Here is a 12,305-nt window from a genome sequence, read left to right on the forward strand (position 1 = left end):
AATAAGTTTTATTTTGAAAAGAAAATTAAACGGAAAAAGCCTACGAAAAGGACACTCAAGTTAGTTAAAGCTTTTCACTAAGCATTCAGTAATAGTAAGCAATAAAGTAAGGATTAGGGCATCTAGCTAGAGTTCCCTTCTTAACAGCTGCACAAAAAAAGTAAAGTAGAGAAATTGTAGCAAGCTAGGTATTTAATAAATAATAGATTTATAGTTTGGAACGAAATGGTTTATGATTCTTTACCACCACAAAGTTGATTAAGTATGTACATTTGTGTTGTTGAGTCTAGTAGTCAATAGTAGCTTGTGTAATTAATTGGTGATCCACCTAACCTTTAAATTTAAAAAGTACATAGCTTAAAACAAACAAGTATAGTCGTTTTGAGTTGTCTCAAACATAGTTTAAAAAAGAGTTACAAAAAATGGTAAAAAAGTGTTCTTTTTTTTACCTTTGAATCATGTCGTTATTTGGCATAGCCACAGAAAAAAAAGTTCAACAAAACAAGTATGAGCTTTGTAAACAGAAAGATTATTTCAATAGTACGTTTGTTTTAAACAATCACTGTTGTTTACATTAGTTTAATTGTTCAACTTTTAAACACCTTTGTACTGTTTCATTTGCATTCTGATAAATAAGACTAATACACTTTTGACAATCAAACCTCCGTTAAATTAATACCATTGAGTATTTTTAAATATCAATGTAAAGTTTTCTTCTCATTTATTATAATGTCTTACTTAAGCATAATTTTTTATTTAGTATCGTTGTTTTTTTATTAAACTAACCACAAATATCTATTGAGTGTTTGATAAACAAGTCTAAAAAGTTAATTGAACCAGAGTGAGTTTTGTTTAAACAACACGTTAAACAAGAAGATGCCCATTGAAAAAACTTTTTTACCTAACATTTAAATAGTAGTGAAGCAGAAAAACATGTTCTACGGTTTAAGCTCATTATCAAGAATAGTTTAAAATGAAAAGTAAAACTACAAAAACTGAAGTAAGTGTAACTAACTGGTAAAAATAAAAACAGAGAAATTCTGTTTTGAAAATTTATTTACAAGTTATTGAAGTACACTAACTTTTTTACCAACACGCACAATGTAGATATAAATTTGTACATTTTTTTGTCGCTTAGCTAGAGCTTGTTTGACATTCTTTACTCGACATTAGTAGCTGGTCAAATCAATTGGTGGTCCTGATTACTTTAGATTTGTAGAAACATGACTTTAAGCAAACTATTAGAGTTGTTTTAGGTCATCAATTTGTCTCATTTCTAATTAAAACAAGTAACTTTTACTTTGAAAACTAGCATAATAAGTACAAGCAGTTAGTCTTTTGTGTTTTACCAATAATGAGCTGGTTTGTTTTATGTGTTTATGTTTTGAATTGAAAATGTTTCTTAAACAAGGTAAACAGAAGTTAACTTTGAAAGAAGGAATATTTAATTTGAAAAAGACATTTATTATTTTTTGTTTTGAACAATCACTTTTAATTCATTTATGCATTCTTATGTTTTCAAAATGTGTTACATGGCCTCAATTGCAATTAAATTGATAAGAAGGAAAAACGTTTAAAAAGTTAAAGCTCGGTTGTTTTAATAATAATCAACAACAACTTAAAATGAATACTAAGTTTTTGCTTGTTATAAGTGATATAAATTTCTGTTTAAAAAGTTTTGTAACTTATTGAATGCTTTTACAGAACTTCAACAAACGAATAAAAAAAATGTTACGTACAAAAAGTATTCAGATGAAAAATCTTACGGACAACATAATCAAGTTAGTTAAGCCTCATTTAATTACAAGTACTACTACTGTTTTGTGAATAAGACTAATGCAATGCTTTTTCTACAATATAACGAGTTACAAATTTATTAAGTGTTTGAAACAAAAAATAGTTTGTTCATTCAAGTGTATGAGTTTTTAATTTACACGAATAAGAACTTATTTGTACTAAGCTTACATTCTTAACTGTAGCTTGTACTTTAAGTAAATACCAAAAGCTGGTTCTATTCTAATGGTGGTCCTGAAAAGGACCGGTTGTTGAGCGTTTATTTTGAGCTGGTGTACTTGGTAACAGCTTTAGTACCTTCTGAAACTGCGTGCTTTGACAACTCGCCGGGGAGCAAAAGCCTGACAGCAGTTTGGATTTCGCGGCTGCTAACAGTAGACCTCTTGTTGTAATGAGCCAAACGTGAAGCCTCTGCTGCAATGCGCTCGAAGATGTCGTTGACAAAAGAGTTCATGATTCCCATCGCCTTGCTGGAGATTCCGGTGTCGGGGTGCACTTGCTTCAAAACTTTGTACACGTAGATGCCAAAGCTTTCTTTGTTCCTCCTCCTTCGCTTCTTCTTGCCGTCGACCGGAGCGGTCTTGGCTACTGACTTCTTCGCGCTTTTGGTTGCTGTCATGATGATGTGTGAACTTCAGTCTCGGCGCCGGTTTATATCCTGAAAAATTATGCAAATTAGCAGAGTTCCGTACGCGAACGATAGCTTGTTTCTCTCACTTCACAATTCTCTCGTTTGTTGTAAATACTTTTGGTGGTCCTGAAAAGGACCTGGTTTTTTTTAACTTAGGCTGACTTTTTTGAAGCGGTCTTCTTAGGCAACAGTACTGCCTGGATGTTTGGAAGAACACCACCTTGAGCAATTGTGACGCCGCCGAGAAGTTTGTTCAACTCTTCGTCGTTGCGAATAGCTAGTTGCAAATGGCGAGGAATGATCCTGCTTTTCTTGTTGTCACGAGCAGCGTTACCGGCAAGCTCGAGCACTTCTGCGCTCAAGTACTCGAGAACGGCAGCCAGATAAACTGGAGCACCAGCTCCGACTCTTTGGCTGTAGTTGCCGGTGCGCAACAGGCGGTGCACGCGACCGACTGGAAACTGCAGTCCTGCACGGGAAGACCTGCTCTTCGGCTTAGATTTGAGTTTTGATCCTTTACCACGTCCTGACATTTTGTTGTTCGAATGATTGTGATGATAGCTTGCACAGCTCAATATAAAACTCATACCTAACCGCGTCGAACGAACAACTAATTTGCATATGTCATAGCTAATGCTAATCTTGTCAAAAATGTTGTAAAAACTTTTATATTGAATTAGGTGGTCCTAAAAAGGACCGGGTTTGCTAAAAGCGATTAGCCACCGAAGCCGTACAAGGTTCTTCCTTGACGCTTGAGTGCGTACACGACGTCGAGTGCTGTGACGGTCTTGCGCTTGGCGTGCTCTGTGTATGTTACTGCATCGCGAATAACATTTTCCAAGAAAACTTTCATGACGCCTCTCGTTTCTTCATAAATCAGTCCCGAGATTCGCTTAACTCCGCCTCGGCGAGCCAAACGGCGGATTGCCGGCTTCGTGATGCCTTGGATGTTATCGCGAAGTACTTTGCGATGGCGCTTAGCACCTCCTTTTCCCAAGCCTTTACCTCCTTTGCCGCGTCCAGACATGTTGTTGAATATACTTATTTCGTCAGTGCGTCGAGTTTATATACAAGCTGTTACGGACGCGTACGGTTACTATTAAACTAATTTGCATACTCAAAAAAGTCTCTTAACTTACATCTTTTCGTTTGCTTTCTTTTTCTCACTATCAAAGTTTTAAGGTGGCCCTGAAAAGGACCGGTTTTAGCTAACGCTTAAGCTCTTTCGCCACGCATTCTCCTGGCGAGCTGGATGTCTTTGGGCATGATTGTCACACGCTTGGCGTGGATCGCGCAAAGGTTGGTATCTTCGAACAAACCAACGAGGTACGCCTCGCTTGCTTCTTGCAAAGCCATAACGGCACTGCTTTGGAACCTCAAGTCAGTTTTGAAGTCTTGAGCAATTTCACGTACCAGACGCTGGAAAGGCAACTTGCGCAAAAGAAGCTCAGTTGACTTCTGGTAGCGTCTGATTTCTCTCAGAGCAACTGTGCCGGGCCTGTAGCGATGAGGCTTCTTCACACCTCCGGTAGCGGGTGCGCTCTTGCGAGCGGCCTTGGTGGCGAGCTGTTTCCTTGGAGCCTTGCCTCCGGTTGACTTACGAGCGGTTTGCTTGGTACGAGCCATTTTGATGATAAATCTGTTTGTTGCAAGACAGCTTATATACTGTTCGCATAGACACGGACGCGAGCGATTCCGCTGTGTAGTCTAATTTGCATATTTTCAACTTAGCATTGTTTATGCATTTTGAGTTGCGTTATACTTTGTTTGAGTGGTCCTAAAAAGGACCTTGGGTAAAAGAACAACTTATTTTTTGCAGCTCTTCTTCTTGGATGCTTTTTTGGCTGCCGGCTTCTTCTTGGTTACTTTCTTCTTCTTGCTTGCAGCTTTTTTAGATGCTGCCTTCTTAGGAGCGCACTTTTTAGCAGGTCGCTTTTTGGCTGCTGGTTTTTTTGCAGCCTTCTTGGGAGCACACTTCTTTTTTGGTTTTTTAACTGCGGCCTTCTTTGCTGCTGGCTTTTTAGCTACTTTTTTTGTCCTCTTCTTGGGCCCAGCAGCTGGCATTGGAGCAAGCTTGAACGAGCCAGAAGCGCCTTTTCCAGTTGTCTGGAGAAAAGCACCTTTGGTCACGCCGCTGGTAAGTGCTCTCTTCAAGTGAGAATTGGAAGCTGTGAGGTCAAGCTTGTAGGTGTCCGCGATATACTTTTGTATCTTCTGGCGGGATGTACCTTTTCGTTCCTTCATTGCTCCAAGGGCAGAGCTAATCATTTCCCTGTAAGTAGGGTGCTCTGCCTTCTTGGCGCTTGGTCTCTTGGAAGACCTGGCTGCGGCTGGCGCTGGTACTGCTGCTACTGCTGTGGTAGACATGTTGAATGAAAATTAAAGCGACCAAAACCTTACTTGCAAGAGTTACTGACTGTGACGAATTGACTGTTGAGCAGTTATGTTTTGCAAGGTACCTTTTACTTCTTAATACAAGCATTATCACGTTTGTTTAAGACACATATGCTTATAAAAACTTAGTTGTCTTATTACGAATGTTGAAAAAGTTCCAGTAAGAAAGAAACCATATCTAACTTGTTCTGAAAGTAACTTTTTTTAAAACATTAGTTTGAAAAGTCCAGAAATAACAGCCTGTATCTTACAGCACACCTCTAAATATATTAAGAAAAACATAAATGAAAAAAAAACATGTTAGCACACTTCCGACTGAATTTTCCTTTGCCGCTCGCCTAAAGTAATAAAATTTTAACAAAGCACAAGGTTTTTTTACCTCAAACTTAAACAAAGCTTCATTATTTCGATTTCATGGAGTTTTGTAAATCGTAAGTTCTATCAAGTGTGTTCAAGTTAATTACATTTTAAACTAATGTGTTAAAAGTAATTCCAAAAAATAAAAGTGTTCATTTTGTTTAGCTTTACTAGTTATGATTACTCAAAATATACTCATAAGCAATATACTCAAAACTTTTATTAAAATTTTTTTTTTATTAAACTGTTTTTTTTATGTTGCACATACTAGTAACTTACCTTACAACAATGTTTTCCAAACAACCTTTCAAAAACGTACAGTAACTATGATCATACTTGTTTGAAAATTATAAACTACTTTTAAACAAAATTTTTCGGTGTATATGAAAAACTAGTTTAACAAGTAAGTAGTTCAACATTAAATTAGCATTTCAAACAACTGATTCAAGCTGTTATACAGTTTAAAAAATACCGATGCAATTTTGCTCGTTACACTTAAACCTTGATCAAACTAAGAACTTATTCTTTGCAGATTTCAACCGAACAAAGTGTGCTGATAAAAGTGAACAAATGGATTTGGTTGTAAATTTTTCAAACAAAATAAAGTCAATTAGATTCAAAGAAATAAATAAGTCGAAAAAGCTTATGAAAACTAGCACTGAATATGAACTTAAACAAAAGTTGATATTTTTTGGACGAAAAATTTTACGTAAAAAAAGAGGTTGGTTTATTTTTTAAGCAGTATTAAGATACAAAGGGTAGTAAACAAAATAAAAACGAGTAAAGAAATCGAAAAGAAAAGCTTTTGAAATAAGGTTGACAAACGTTAGTGTTTGAATACAGCTTTGTTTACAATCAGAACTCATAAGCTTTCAAATTATCTTTAAAAAATAATGCAATTAAGCTTTTTTTTTCAAACTTTGTTTTGTCACTTCTCATAAATCTAAAGTCAGTCGAAACAACATAGAACAACTTATTACTTTCTTGACACATATTTTGAAACAACAACAGTACTGTTTATTAAAGTTTACGATTGAAGTGTTTACCAAGTTAAACATGTGTTTAATTCAGTTTAAGTTGCTTTACTGCTAAAACTAGTTTCTTAGTTTACTCAACCTAGATTAATCATAAAGTTCTGTACAATTGCTTTCATTGACTCGTTACTAGTTATCACTAACTTACTATTAATGTAGTTCAGAACACAACTTAGGATAAGCTACATTTTATTCTCGGATGTCGTTCAGAACATAGCTGTTGTAGCAACAACATACAGATTTGAAAGAAAATCTCATTATCTTACTCAATTATAAATTATATAAAACAAGGTCTTTGCTTGACTCAAAGCTTTATGTTTGCCTATTACGAAACTTGTACTATCATATAATAAGCTGTGAAAAAATGAAGGCTAAAAAAGTTTTATTTTTGCTTTGTCCAAATTTTTTTTCTTCTTTAGATTTACAAAAACTGCATAGCTTAAAGCAACAAGTTACAGTAATTTTAATTTTCTTATGTATAGCGTACAAAAGAGTTACAAATAAGTGGTAGCAAGTTTTTTACTTCTTTTCTTTGTATCATGTTTCACCTAATCATTTGGTTTATTTCGTATGCATGACAAGATAGGCAGCCTTAAACCAACCAAGTAGATGTAAGCTTAGTAAAATTAAATATTTAATTGTACAAGTTCATCATTTTATTAAAGTATTTTGTTGTGTTAAATTGTGTACCTGGTAATAGTGTTCTCTTTCTTTTGAACAATCGATCATGTTTACATTTATGTGTTATATCAGATTTGAATTGTTAAGAATGTTTCAGTTGTAATTGAACAGTTTTTTTTTAAGGACATTAAAAATTGTTTGTTGTTAACAGCTTAAAACGTTTTCAGTTGTTAAGTCAAAGTTTTATTTCTATTTCTGTTTAAGCGTATTATTTTCATTGAAAAATATAACTAGTTTTTACAATGACGTAGGCACAGCTTTTTTTAATAAACTAAAAAAAATGAAATATTGAATTAAAAAAATGTCCACAAAGTAAGCATGAATAAGAATAAGTTTTATTTTGAAAAGAAAATTAAACGGAAAAAGCCTACGAAAAGGACACTCAAGTTAGTTAAAGCTTTTCACTAAGCATTCAGTAATAGTAAGCAATAAAGTAAGGATTAGGGCATCTAGCTAGAGTTCCCTTCTTAACAGCTGCACAAAAAAAGTAAAGTAGAGAAATTGTAGCAAGCTAGGTATTTAATAAATAATAGATTTATAGTTTGGAACGAAATGGTTTATGATTCTTTACCACCACAAAGTTGATTAAGTATGTACATTTGTGTTGTTGAGTCTAGTAGTCAATAGTAGCTTGTGTAATTAATTGGTGATCCACCTAACCTTTAAATTTAAAAAGTACATAGCTTAAAACAAACAAGTATAGTCGTTTTGAGTTGTCTCAAACATAGTTTAAAAAAGAGTTACAAAAAATGGTAAAAAAGTGTTCTTTTTTTTACCTTTGAATCATGTCGTTATTTGGCATAGCCACAGAAAAAAAAGTTCAACAAAACAAGTATGAGCTTTGTAAACAGAAAGATTATTTCAATAGTACGTTTGTTTTAAACAATCACTGTTGTTTACATTAGTTTAATTGTTCAACTTTTAAACACCTTTGTACTGTTTCATTTGCATTCTGATAAATAAGACTAATACACTTTTGACAATCAAACCTCCGTTAAATTAATACCATTGAGTATTTTTAAATATCAATGTAAAGTTTTCTTCTCATTTATTATAATGTCTTACTTAAGCATAATTTTTTATTTAGTATCGTTGTTTTTTTATTAAACTAACCACAAATATCTATTGAGTGTTTGATAAACAAGTCTAAAAAGTTAATTGAACCAGAGTGAGTTTTGTTTAAACAACACGTTAAACAAGAAGATGCCCATTGAAAAAACTTTTTTACCTAACATTTAAATAGTAGTGAAGCAGAAAAACATGTTCTACGGTTTAAGCTCATTATCAAGAATAGTTTAAAATGAAAAGTAAAACTACAAAAACTGAAGTAAGTGTAACTAACTGGTAAAAATAAAAACAGAGAAATTCTGTTTTGAAAATTTATTTACAAGTTATTGAAGTACACTAACTTTTTTACCAACACGCACAATGTAGATATAAATTTGTACATTTTTTTGTCGCTTAGCTAGAGCTTGTTTGACATTCTTTACTCGACATTAGTAGCTGGTCAAATCAATTGGTGGTCCTGATTACTTTAGATTTGTAGAAACATGACTTTAAGCAAACTATTAGAGTTGTTTTAGGTCATCAATTTGTCTCATTTCTAATTAAAACAAGTAACTTTTACTTTGAAAACTAGCATAATAAGTACAAGCAGTTAATCTTTTGTGTTTTACCAATAATGAGCTGGTTTGTTTTATGTGTTTATGTTTTGAATTGAAAATGTTTCTTAAACAAGGTAAACAGAAGTTAACTTTGAAAGAAGGAATATTTAATTTGAAAAAGACATTTATTATTTTTTGTTTTGAACAATCACTTTTAATTCATTTATGCATTCTTATGTTTTCAAAATGTGTTACATGGCCTCAATTGCAATTAAATTGATAAGAAGGAAAAACGTTTAAAAAGTTAAAGCTCGGTTGTTTTAATAATAATCAACAACAACTTAAAATGAATACTAAGTTTTTGCTTGTTATAAGTGATATAAATTTCTGTTTAAAAAGTTTTGTAACTTATTGAATGCTTTTACAGAACTTCAACAAACGAATAAAAAAAATGTTACGTACAAAAAGTATTCAGATGAAAAATCTTACGGACAACATAATCAAGTTAGTTAAGCCTCATTTAATTACAAGTACTACTACTGTTTTGTGAATAAGACTAATGCAATGCTTTTTCTACAATATAACGAGTTACAAATTTATTAAGTGTTTGAAACAAAAAATAGTTTGTTCATTCAAGTGTATGAGTTTTTAATTTACACGAATAAGAACTTATTTGTACTAAGCTTACATTCTTAACTGTAGCTTGTACTTTAAGTAAATACCAAAAGCTGGTTCTATTCTAATGGTGGTCCTGAAAAGGACCGGTTGTTGAGCGTTTATTTTGAGCTGGTGTACTTGGTAACAGCTTTAGTACCTTCTGAAACTGCGTGCTTTGACAACTCGCCGGGGAGCAAAAGCCTGACAGCAGTTTGGATTTCGCGGCTGCTAACAGTAGACCTCTTGTTGTAATGAGCCAAACGTGAAGCCTCTGCTGCAATGCGCTCGAAGATGTCGTTGACAAAAGAGTTCATGATTCCCATCGCCTTGCTGGAGATTCCGGTGTCGGGGTGCACTTGCTTCAAAACTTTGTACACGTAGATGCCAAAGCTTTCTTTGTTCCTCCTCCTTCGCTTCTTCTTGCCGTCGACCGGAGCGGTCTTGGCTACTGACTTCTTCGCGCTTTTGGTTGCTGTCATGATGATGTGTGAACTTCAGTCTCGGCGCCGGTTTATATCCTGAAAAATTATGCAAATTAGCAGAGTTCCGTACGCGAACGATAGCTTGTTTCTCTCACTTCACAATTCTCTCGTTTGTTGTAAATACTTTTGGTGGTCCTGAAAAGGACCTGGTTTTTTTTAACTTAGGCTGACTTTTTTGAAGCGGTCTTCTTAGGCAACAGTACTGCCTGGATGTTTGGAAGAACACCACCTTGAGCAATTGTGACGCCGCCGAGAAGTTTGTTCAACTCTTCGTCGTTGCGAATAGCTAGTTGCAAATGGCGAGGAATGATCCTGCTTTTCTTGTTGTCACGAGCAGCGTTACCGGCAAGCTCGAGCACTTCTGCGCTCAAGTACTCGAGAACGGCAGCCAGATAAACTGGAGCACCAGCTCCGACTCTTTGGCTGTAGTTGCCGGTGCGCAACAGGCGGTGCACGCGACCGACTGGAAACTGCAGTCCTGCACGGGAAGACCTGCTCTTCGGCTTAGATTTGAGTTTTGATCCTTTACCACGTCCTGACATTTTGTTGTTCGAATGATTGTGATGATAGCTTGCACAGCTCAATATAAAACTCATACCTAACCGCGTCGAACGAACAACTAATTTGCATATGTCATAGCTAATGCTAATCTTGTCAAAAATGTTGTAAAAACTTTTATATTGAATTAGGTGGTCCTAAAAAGGACCGGGTTTGCTAAAAGCGATTAGCCACCGAAGCCGTACAAGGTTCTTCCTTGACGCTTGAGTGCGTACACGACGTCGAGTGCTGTGACGGTCTTGCGCTTGGCGTGCTCTGTGTATGTTACTGCATCGCGAATAACATTTTCCAAGAAAACTTTCATGACGCCTCTCGTTTCTTCATAAATCAGTCCCGAGATTCGCTTAACTCCGCCTCGGCGAGCCAAACGGCGGATTGCCGGCTTCGTGATGCCTTGGATGTTATCGCGAAGTACTTTGCGATGGCGCTTAGCACCTCCTTTTCCCAAGCCTTTACCTCCTTTGCCGCGTCCAGACATGTTGTTGAATATACTTATTTCGTCAGTGCGTCGAGTTTATATACAAGCTGTTACGGACGCGTACGGTTACTATTAAACTAATTTGCATACTCAAAAAAGTCTCTTAACTTACATCTTTTCGTTTGCTTTCTTTTTCTCACTATCAAAGTTTTAAGGTGGCCCTGAAAAGGACCGGTTTTAGCTAACGCTTAAGCTCTTTCGCCACGCATTCTCCTGGCGAGCTGGATGTCTTTGGGCATGATTGTCACACGCTTGGCGTGGATCGCGCAAAGGTTGGTATCTTCGAACAAACCAACGAGGTACGCCTCGCTTGCTTCTTGCAAAGCCATAACGGCACTGCTTTGGAACCTCAAGTCAGTTTTGAAGTCTTGAGCAATTTCACGTACCAGACGCTGGAAAGGCAACTTGCGCAAAAGAAGCTCAGTTGACTTCTGGTAGCGTCTGATTTCTCTCAGAGCAACTGTGCCGGGCCTGTAGCGATGAGGCTTCTTCACACCTCCGGTAGCGGGTGCGCTCTTGCGAGCGGCCTTGGTGGCGAGCTGTTTCCTTGGAGCCTTGCCTCCGGTTGACTTACGAGCGGTTTGCTTGGTACGAGCCATTTTGATGATAAATCTGTTTGTTGCAAGACAGCTTATATACTGTTCGCATAGACACGGACGCGAGCGATTCCGCTGTGTAGTCTAATTTGCATATTTTCAACTTAGCATTGTTTATGCATTTTGAGTTGCGTTATACTTTGTTTGAGTGGTCCTAAAAAGGACCTTGGGTAAAAGAACAACTTATTTTTTGCAGCTCTTCTTCTTGGATGCTTTTTTGGCTGCCGGCTTCTTCTTGGTTACTTTCTTCTTCTTGCTTGCAGCTTTTTTAGATGCTGCCTTCTTAGGAGCGCACTTTTTAGCAGGTCGCTTTTTGGCTGCTGGTTTTTTTGCAGCCTTCTTGGGAGCACACTTCTTTTTTGGTTTTTTAACTGCGGCCTTCTTTGCTGCTGGCTTTTTAGCTACTTTTTTTGTCCTCTTCTTGGGCCCAGCAGCTGGCATTGGAGCAAGCTTGAACGAGCCAGAAGCGCCTTTTCCAGTTGTCTGGAGAAAAGCACCTTTGGTCACGCCGCTGGTAAGTGCTCTCTTCAAGTGAGAATTGGAAGCTGTGAGGTCCAGCTTGTAGGTGTCCGCGATATACTTTTGTATCTTCTGGCGGGATGTACCTTTTCGTTCCTTCATTGCTCCAAGGGCAGAGCTAATCATTTCCCTGTAAGTAGGGTGCTCTGCCTTCTTGGCGCTTGGTCTCTTGGAAGACCTGGCTGCGGCTGGCGCTGGTACTGCTGCTACTGCTGTGGTAGACATGTTGAATGAAAATTAAAGCGACCAAAACCTTACTTGCAAGAGTTACTGACTGTGACGAATTGACTGTTGAGCAGTTATGTTTTGCAAGGTACCTTTTACTTCTTAATACAAGCATTATCACGTTTGTTTAAGACACATATGCTTATAAAAACTTAGTTGTCTTATTACGAATGTTGAAAAAGTTCCAGTAAGAAAGAAACCATATCTAACTTGTTCTGAAAGTAACTTTTTTTAAAACATTAGTTTGAAAAGTCCAGAAATAACAGCCTGTATCTTACAGCACACCTCTAAATAT

General features: G+C 36.4%; 8 protein-coding genes across 8 annotated transcripts; all 8 read right to left on the reverse strand.

Moving 5' to 3' along the window:
* Positions 1-2,053: 2,053 nt before the first annotated feature.
* Positions 2,054-2,413, reverse strand: LOC145841596 (histone H2B 1/2-like). The gene has a single exon (XM_082948950.1). The coding sequence runs from the start codon at positions 2,411-2,413 to the stop codon at positions 2,054-2,056; it is 360 nt and encodes a 119-aa protein (XP_082805076.1).
* Positions 2,414-2,577: 164 nt separating this feature from the next.
* Positions 2,578-2,958, reverse strand: LOC145841597 (histone H2A). Its single transcript, XM_082948951.1, has one exon. It carries the CDS (start codon positions 2,956-2,958, stop codon positions 2,578-2,580), a length of 381 nt encoding a protein of 126 aa, XP_082805077.1.
* Positions 2,959-3,140: 182 nt separating this feature from the next.
* Positions 3,141-3,452, reverse strand: LOC145841598 (histone H4-like). Its single transcript, XM_082948953.1, has one exon. It carries the CDS (start codon positions 3,450-3,452, stop codon positions 3,141-3,143), a length of 312 nt encoding a protein of 103 aa, XP_082805079.1.
* A 188-nt stretch (positions 3,453-3,640) lies between these two features.
* On the reverse strand, positions 3,641-4,051 carry LOC145841599 (histone H3). The gene has a single exon (XM_082948954.1). The coding sequence runs from the start codon at positions 4,049-4,051 to the stop codon at positions 3,641-3,643; it is 411 nt and encodes a 136-aa protein (XP_082805080.1).
* Positions 4,052-9,271: 5,220 nt separating this feature from the next.
* On the reverse strand, positions 9,272-9,631 carry LOC145841600 (histone H2B 1/2-like). The gene has a single exon (XM_082948955.1). It carries the CDS (start codon positions 9,629-9,631, stop codon positions 9,272-9,274), a length of 360 nt encoding a protein of 119 aa, XP_082805081.1.
* A 164-nt stretch (positions 9,632-9,795) lies between these two features.
* LOC145841601 (histone H2A) lies at positions 9,796-10,176 on the reverse strand. Its single transcript, XM_082948956.1, has one exon. It carries the CDS (start codon positions 10,174-10,176, stop codon positions 9,796-9,798), a length of 381 nt encoding a protein of 126 aa, XP_082805082.1.
* A 182-nt stretch (positions 10,177-10,358) lies between these two features.
* On the reverse strand, positions 10,359-10,670 carry LOC145841602 (histone H4-like). Its single transcript, XM_082948957.1, has one exon. It carries the CDS (start codon positions 10,668-10,670, stop codon positions 10,359-10,361), a length of 312 nt encoding a protein of 103 aa, XP_082805083.1.
* A 188-nt stretch (positions 10,671-10,858) lies between these two features.
* LOC145841603 (histone H3) lies at positions 10,859-11,269 on the reverse strand. The gene has a single exon (XM_082948958.1). The coding sequence runs from the start codon at positions 11,267-11,269 to the stop codon at positions 10,859-10,861; it is 411 nt and encodes a 136-aa protein (XP_082805084.1).
* Positions 11,270-12,305: the final 1,036 nt, after the last annotated feature.

The sequence above is a fragment of the Thalia democratica genome, chromosome 7 (assembly GCF_965202585.1).
Source record: "Thalia democratica chromosome 7, ktThaDemo2.hap1.1, whole genome shotgun sequence".
Taxonomy (NCBI): Eukaryota; Metazoa; Chordata; class Thaliacea; order Salpida; family Salpidae; genus Thalia; species Thalia democratica.